Raw genomic sequence first — 7582 nt, 5'->3', positions numbered from 1 at the left:
ACTTTCTCAGTCTCACCTTGTTTCCTTTGCTTGCCCGCCAGCCCCCGGGGCAGCTTGTCTGTGGAGCCAGCTCTCCTGCTCTAGGACACCTGTCCCTACCCTGCAAGCCGGCCTCTGCCTCCCACTGCCCGAGCCGGGTAACCGGCCTGCTCTGGCCCCTTGCTCCAACCCCGCGGGCCTCATCCAATCTGGAGACCCAAATCTCAGTACACAGGGAACGAAGACGAAGGTTAGAAAAAGTCCCAAAGACACTTTATTGGAGGGTCTCTGCCTCCATTCCCAGGAGAGAGGAGCCAGGAGCCCCATCCTGAGGGTCCCGGCATCTCCCTGCCCCTCACCAGCCCTGCCAAGGACCTAGGACAGTCTGTTTGACCACGAACACGTGGAGAGGAGCAGGGAGGGGAATGTCTTAGAAAAAATAGATCTCTATGTACATCTGACATATTTATAGCACATAAATTAGGGAGTGCTCCGACCCCTGCCTGCGGAGTCCAAGCACTGAGGTGGAAGCCAGTCCAAGAGCTGGAGGCAGGAGGACCCTGCCCGGCCCCCTCTCTCACAGCGCCTTTGTTGCTTCCTTGGGCCTCTGGGGCTCAGTGCAGGCATCTGGAGGCGGAGGGCACCGTCTGCAGCTGCTGTCTGGGTGGGGTCTGAGGAGGCACCAGGTAAGGGGAGTGATGCTGGCCGCTGTGGTCAGCCGACAAGTCACCTCAAACCCCAGGGCTCGTTATTCCAAGAGCAGGGCGGAGAGTAGAGGCCACCAGCCCCGGATCCCAGGATGACGGCTGAACAAGGTAGCAGAACCTCAGCTTCTCTCTGTGGCCCGGCCCCAGCATGCCCGAACGGTGGGGGCCTGGTGGTTGTCCCAGGAAGGGCTGCAGGCCTCAAGTCCGTGGGTTCGGTCCCGGGTCCCGTTCGGACCCTCAGTTCCGACTCCCAGCAACTTCCTCCTCCTTCCAGCCGCTGGAGTTTTTGCCAAACTTGTAGACCAGCCGCCGGCCATCCACCCGCTCCAGGATCTCCCGTTTGTAGTAGTACCTGCGTGCGGACAGGGGTGATCAGACGTGCCCAGGTAGGGGGCAGCCCGGACTGCTGACGCCCTGCCCCCACCCCAGCCCCATTATCCTCGCCGGGCCTGGCCCACTGGGTTCCAGCCTGAGCCTGACCCACTTCCGGCAACTTTCCTCTTCTTTCCTCCCGCCCGTCACGGCACCCCAGCCTAGAAGGTGTCCACGGTCCCTGATGCCACCCGTGCTTCTGTGGCTCTTATGGCTCTGCCCTGGGGCTTGATCATGAAACCAAGTGGTTTTAGGGCTGGAAGGGACCTTGGTGATCGTTCAGGGGGACACTGAGGTCAGACAAGCAATCGAATCGATTCAAGAGAGGGAGAGCCAGGTCTCGGTGGAGGCTTTGGCTTACTACGCTCTTTTCACCACGGAGAACTTTTCTCAGGACAAGCCTTGCAGATAATGCAAAGGAATGTTGTCAGAGGGTCCCCTGTGTTTGCCCTGCCAGCCTACTGCTCTCTCCGTGTCATCCTTCAACCCACGAAGTAGGCAGCCACTGTTCTCAGCAGATGGGACTCAAACCCGTCAGGTGGGCGGCGGTCAGAGGGGGCCGGGGGAACGCGGACGAGCTGTCCCGGCAGCTCCCGTGGGGGCCGGGCGCCCGCTCACCTCATGGCCCTGCTCAGCTTCTCGTAGGTCATGCTGCTGTTCTTCTTCTTTTGGCCCCAAAGCTGGGCCACCGCCTCCGACCGCAGGAACTTGAAGACGCCCTCTTGCCGGTTCTCCCACTTCATGAGGCCTTCATTGAGCTCCGGGTGGATGAGGATGTCCCGGATAAACTCCCACAGGTGGGTGCCTCTGGGGGCTGCAAGGCCGGAGACTTCGGTCAGAAACCAGGGTGGCCGCTCTCTCCTCCGAAGGTGGCGGGGCCCCCGCGGGGCCTAGCACGCGGCCCACGCACAGGTGGCCGCGCCACACCAGGGCTGCTCGCCTCCCGCCTCCCACACCAGACGGGGACTGCCCCTCACACAGCACAGCTGTTTTATGCTCAAATATTGATCCTGTGTCTGGCTGGACTGGACAGTGACTGAGACACACGACTGCCTGAAGGAGCCCATGGTTCGGTGGGTGCCACCGTGAGAAAGCAGACACACCTACAGGTGGTGAGAGCTTGGCAAGTACAGACCAGGGAGCTGGCCCTGGCCTGGGGGACGAGGGGACAGCTTTCTGGAAAAAAGAGCCCCCTGAAGATAAGAAGCAGCCAGGCCCAGTGTTGGGGGGAAGGGAGGCTGCTAGCACAAAACGGAGGCAAGGAGCCGCTCATGACCTGGCGGTTCCCAGTGTCTGGCTGGCGCACACTGGGGCCTGAGGCCTGCCACTGGGGCACGGTCCTCTGCCCAAGCCCCCGGCGGCCCCGCAGGCCCTCCCAGCACCCACCAGCTTCCCCCTCACACCACTAAGGGTATCCCAGCAGGCAAGACAGAGCAAGTGCAGAGAGTGGGTGGGCTGGGCACCTGGGCTCTAGTCCCTCGGGCCTTCTTCCAGGGCCTCAGTTTCCCCTCATCTCCAGGACCACCCATCCAGGCTCTGCAAGGAGGTGGTGACCGGTACCACACAGCCTCGGGCCCCATGCGCAGCTTTGATAGCGGGAGGGAGAAGCAGTGTGGACAGCCAGCGAACGCAGGAGGAGAAAGCATCAGCGGCACCCCCAGGAACCCGCCAGGCCTCAGAGTAAAGGGGGGGGACTCCAGGAGCTCACCATGTTTGCTCTTCTTGCCCTCCAGACACTCCCGAGACTCTTTGCTCAGCTTTCGGGGCCGACCCCGTTTCCGCTTCCCATGCTTAGGATCCCCCTTCTTATAGTCGGGAAAGCCCTCTAAGACAGGGGAGGGGCAAGGTCAGGAAGGGAAGGAATGGGGCAGGGGGGACTCAAGGGGGCAGCTCCTACCCAGGAGGAAAACCCTGCAGGGGAGCAGGGATGAGGGGAAGGACCAGCGCCATGGACACTGCCCACTGGGACACCCCACGGGACCAGGAGGCTCCCTGCACTCACCCCTGGAGAAGAGTTTGCTGTCACTGGAATCCAGGTCCACGTCACTTCCACCGGAGTCTGAGGAGTGGGGGCTCTGGGAAGTACCGGTCCCTAGGGGAGGTGGGGTCCGAGTGAGTCCCCCTGCCAACCCACACCTTCTGGGGAATCGGCTGCTGGGGGTCTCAGGACACACTACCCAGCCTGCTCCTGTTCCTCCCAGAAAGCCTGGGCTCTCCTGCAGGTAACCAAGAGCTGCGGGGCATTTGGGGGGGAAGGGAGGCTGTGGTCCAGACGAGGGAGCTCACCTGCGGTGGAGACATCAGAGCTGCCGGGGGAGGGGGCTCCGGGACCGTAGCTGCCCGGGAAGTAGGGGCTGGCCTGCCGGCACTCCTCCAGCATCTCCTGGCTGAAGGGGCTTCCCTGGTCTGGGAAGAGGAGGTAAGGGTTCAGACAGGGCTCAGAGGAACAGGCAGGGGCACTCGGCTCCCCAGAGCCCAGAGGGCCAGTGACCTGCTGTTTTTCCAGTTGGGGGAAAGTCTGGAGAGAGAGGGTCAGCTCTAGTGCTCTGGGGAGAGGCAGAGATGGGATAGGACAAGCTAGGGAATGATGGAGGAAATGAATTCTCACCAAAAGGGCCGAGGGGCTCCTGGAAGGCCGTACTGTCCTTCTCCAGCAGCTCAATGATCCAGCTGAGTTCATCAGGAAAGCTGGAAGCTGATAAGGAAGCGAGGAGGGGTCAGAACCCTGGCAGGCGTCCCACTGCCCCCTCCCCTCAGGACTTCTTTCTCTGTCTGTGCTCACTGGCCTGGGGCTCCAGGTCCTTCCCACAGCCATGTGGCCTCGGCCGGGAGTGTGGGCCGGTCCCTAGACCATAACTGAGCGGGAGACGGGCAGGAGGTAGGCCTCCCCCTCCAAGTCCTGGGCTCCCAGGGGCGCCAGACTCACTGAGGTCCCACAGCTGGGAATAGAGTTGGTCCCCTAGCGGCCCGAAGACCAGCCGCAGCTCCTCGGGGGCACAGTTGCAGAGCGTGGCCCCGTCCATGTCACACCGCGAGAAGTCGATGGAGCTTGCGTCGTATTTGTTCTTCTCCACTTGGTAGCTGATCCAGTCCAGAACCTGGGCCTTTGACCAGAACTGGGGTTGCTTCCCCGACCAGCTGGCCTTCTCTGCAAGGGACCGCGCAAGCGTCAGTTCAGCCGGAGCCACCCGGATCCTCACTGCCCATCTGGGCTTCCATGTACATCCCATCTGCCCCCACCGGCCCAAGTCTCGGCGACCCTGCCCAGCAGGGGGGGGGGCAGGGGCGGCAGTCACAGCGCCCTTGCCCAGCACCTCACCGTCGCTCGCTGCCCCTCAGCCTCAGTACCTCAGCCTCTTACAAGTGACCCCAGCCCCTAGTGCTGGAATTTGCTGGGGAGGGGGGACCCTCGTCCCTGCCTGACTTCCCCACTTATCTAACAGGCAGAAGAGGGCTGTCTTTCCCTTCCCCAAACACCCCGTCCCACCTGCCGAGACCCACCTGTGCCCTCCAGCGGCATCTGGGGGTTGCCCAGGGTCAGCACCAGGTCATCAGCCCCAAAGGTGGCAGCAGGGGGGACAGAAGCCAGAGCGGGGTCCTCTGCGCTGTACATAGTACTGAAGTAGTTGCTGAAGACGTTGCTAATCTCACAGGCTGCAGCCATGAGGCTACCTGGGGACGGAGGCCAAGGCTGGTGAGGGCCAGGGTCCTCCCCTCACCCTCCAGCTCTTCTGTTCCAGCCAAACCTGGGCCAGGAAGAGCCTCAAGGGGTGGGGGCGGGGCGCATGGTGAAGGTCAATATCTCTTCGGATACCCCCTTCTTCATGAAGGGCTGCAAGACCGCAGAGCCTGCTGTGGGCACCAGGCCTCCTGCTGGGCCCCCTCCTCAGTACCCCCCATCCCTGACCCTTTGAGTCAGACTGGCAGAGCTAGGGCCACTCTGTCCCTCCCTGACACTGTGCCTCTGCGACCTTCAGGGCACTCCCACCGCCCGACACTCCTGCCCCACAGGCAGAGCTGCAGCGGGTGGGTTGAGAGCTATGCGTCCACTCGACCCCTCTCCGGCTTCCCAGGGCCCAGGCTGGGCAGTACGACAGGTGGTGGTCCTACCTGAGGGGCGGAGTGTGGGTGTGGCAGCAGGCAGGACCAAGGCACAGCAGGCAGGCGAGAAATCCAGGAGGCAAAGAGCTGCGCCAGGTAGCCAGCTCCGCCAGGTAGCCAGCTCCGAGGAGTCTGGCCCGCACTCCCCTCCCGCCCTAAATAGAGGCCTGTGGGAGCTCCTCCCCAAGCCCAGGCCTTTATAGTGCGCCTGGCGGTAACCGGAGCTGGTGGCTCATTGGACAGAGGGGATTTCCTGGCCTTTACACTGGGCTTCTGGCCCCAGGTGATTTGCATATTTTGTGCCACTTGGCCCGGATCCTGGCAGGCGGTGCTGGGAAATCAGGCCCGGCTGGTTTAATGATTGTCAGAGTCTGTCATCCCGCACCCTCTGGGGTTGGGCACAGGGCACTGGCCTGGGCGGGTGGCAGGAGTCGCGGGGATAGGCATCTGTACTTTCGGCCACCCTCTGGTGCAGGAAATTCCTCAGGGGGGCCAGGCCGGGGATGGGCTAAAAGGGGGAAGGGAATGGGGTAGAAGCAGGGAGGACTGCTAGTCCCCAAAAAGGTCTGAGGACAAGGGGGCCTAGCAGGCAGAGCAGAGAGTGGGGTTGAGGGAATTTTCCTACATGCCCGATTCCTGCTGGAAGGATCTCCAGACACTAGGCAATATTCATGGGCTAATACGGCCTAGCCTCGGGGCCCTGGTGTCCCCATTGTCCCCAGTGTCCTCTGTAGCCTGCTTGCTGGCATCTACTCGGTGGTAGTCTTGACTCGCTTTGCCTGCCCGGACCCCATGCAACCTGCAGCCGGAGAGACCTGGCTCTTCCTCTGCCCCAGCCGGAGCCCTGGGACCCTGGGGGCGGCTGCAGGTGCTGGGATCCACACAGCGGGGTTTGTCTCCCCTAGTTTCCCCGCCCTCCGCCTAGTTGACCTGTACCTGTCTGCTACCCTCTAGTGGCCAGAAGCCCGACTCAAACTGGGTCCTGGCATTCCACGTAGAAAATGGAACACTCAGTGTTCCCCAGGCACATGTAACACAGTCTCCAAAACAAAACATGTAAAGAATGTGTGATTGTCCCCATTTTATTTTTTTTTTAAGATTTTATTTACTTATTTGACACAGTGAGAGAGAAATCCCAAGTAGGCAGAGAGGCAGGCAGAGAGAGAGGGGGAAGCAGGCTCCCTGCTGAGCAGAGAGCCCGATGTGGGACTCGATCCCAGGACCCTGGAATCATGACCTGAGCCGAAGGCAGAGGCTTTAACCCACTGAGCCACCCAGGTGCCCCGATTGTCCCCATTTTAAAACTGAGAACATCCTAGTTCAGGTTGGGGTGGGGAGGGGGTGGTGACATGACTTGCCCAGGCTACCAGAGCTGGTTAAGTGGCGGGGCTGGTGCTCTTTCCTGATAGCAGGCGTGTCCTGGCTTCAGGGTCCTCCCACTCAGCCACTCAGCCAGCCCCTTGCCCTCCCCTTGGGCACAGTGAGTCCTTTGTGTGTGAGCACAGACCCCACTGGAGACAGGCAGCCCAGGACAGGGAAAAGGAGGCAGGAGACCTGTGTTCAGGTGACTCCCCAGCTACGTGATTCTGCTTTTTTCCCTATGGGTAAAAACAAGGTTGTTTGGACCTAATATCCCTAAGGTCTCTTCCAGATCTAGTTTTTTATGCATCTAAGATGTAGGATATGAGTGTCTCCTTCCACATCTCCTTTGTTAATGCCACAACCCTGGGTGGTTTGTGGCCAGGCTTAGCCTTGGTGGGTGAAATGGCTCCAAACCAAACCAAACAAAATGACTCCCCCTCCAGAGCTGCCCCTTCTTTATCCTCTAGAGCCAGATGACCAAGACGACCATCTCCCAGAACCTTCTCTTTGTCCCTGAAAGTGCTGGGCACCTAAGAGAGGGACTCAGGGTCAGGGCCCCCTCCACTGGGCCAGGGGTGGCCGAAGAGCCTGGGGCTCTGGCGGTAGGATTTTCCCCAGCCCTTCAGGGGGCCTCCCCCAAGGAGCCTGAGGCGGGCACACCCTCCACCCAGTCACTCACCCTGGAATGTGGGAGAACCGGCTTCTAGCCCCAGGACGGCTCACATGCTCCCCTGCCCTGGGGGACACCTGGCTCAGGCTCCAGAGGGTGGGATGGGGATGTTTGCCTTCACGGGGCTTCACCAAAGAAATGGGGCTGAGATAAGGAATCCCTATATGCTAGCACCTTATCTCTAAATATTAAGGTCTTCAATAGCCCAATAATGGGCGATTTTATGTCAGTCTGAGGTCAGTGCCTTGGAGGTGGAGTGGGGAGTTCTAGGACAGTGGTAGAGGAGCTGTGGAGTAAGTGTTCCCAATACCCTGCCAATGGCAGGAAGAGCCCGTTGGCCCTCCCCATGAAGCTTGCCCAGACAATGGCGCAGCCTCATCCCTGGGATATG

General features: G+C 60.9%; 1 protein-coding gene across 1 annotated transcript; it reads right to left on the bottom strand.

Moving 5' to 3' along the window:
* Positions 1-230: 230 nt before the first annotated feature.
* On the bottom strand, positions 231-5263 carry ELF3 (E74 like ETS transcription factor 3). Its single transcript, XM_059145478.1, has 9 exons — positions 5169-5263; positions 4560-4730; positions 3985-4206; positions 3667-3753; positions 3345-3464; positions 3061-3150; positions 2767-2883; positions 1677-1872; positions 231-1038 (listed from the first exon to the last, which is right to left on the bottom strand). Exons 2-9 carry the CDS (start codon positions 4720-4722, stop codon positions 924-926), a joined length of 1110 nt encoding a protein of 369 aa, XP_059001461.1. The 5' UTR covers positions 4723-4730; positions 5169-5263; the 3' UTR covers positions 231-923.
* Positions 5264-7582: the final 2319 nt, after the last annotated feature.

Source organism: Mustela lutreola, chromosome 14 (genome assembly GCF_030435805.1).
Source record: "Mustela lutreola isolate mMusLut2 chromosome 14, mMusLut2.pri, whole genome shotgun sequence".
Classification (NCBI taxonomy): Eukaryota; Metazoa; Chordata; class Mammalia; order Carnivora; family Mustelidae; genus Mustela; species Mustela lutreola.
This window is presented reverse-complemented; position numbering and strand designations above follow the sequence as displayed.

What these genes read in the sequence shown, in the direction of transcription:
- ELF3 (XM_059145478.1), bottom strand. Translation starts at nt 4,722, where the DNA reads ATGGCTGCAGCCTGTGAGATTAGCAACGTCTTCAGCAACTACTTCAGT. An exon ending in GGGCAAGAAGAGCAAACATG is followed by an intron (nt 1,873 to 2,766) that starts GTGAGCTCCTGG and finishes CCGGCCTTGCAG; the next exon opens with CCCCCAGAGGCACCCACCTG. An exon ending in AAGCTGAGCAGGGCCATGAG is followed by an intron (nt 1,039 to 1,676) that starts GTGAGCGGGCGC and finishes GTCCGCACGCAG; the next exon opens with GTACTACTACAAACGGGAGA.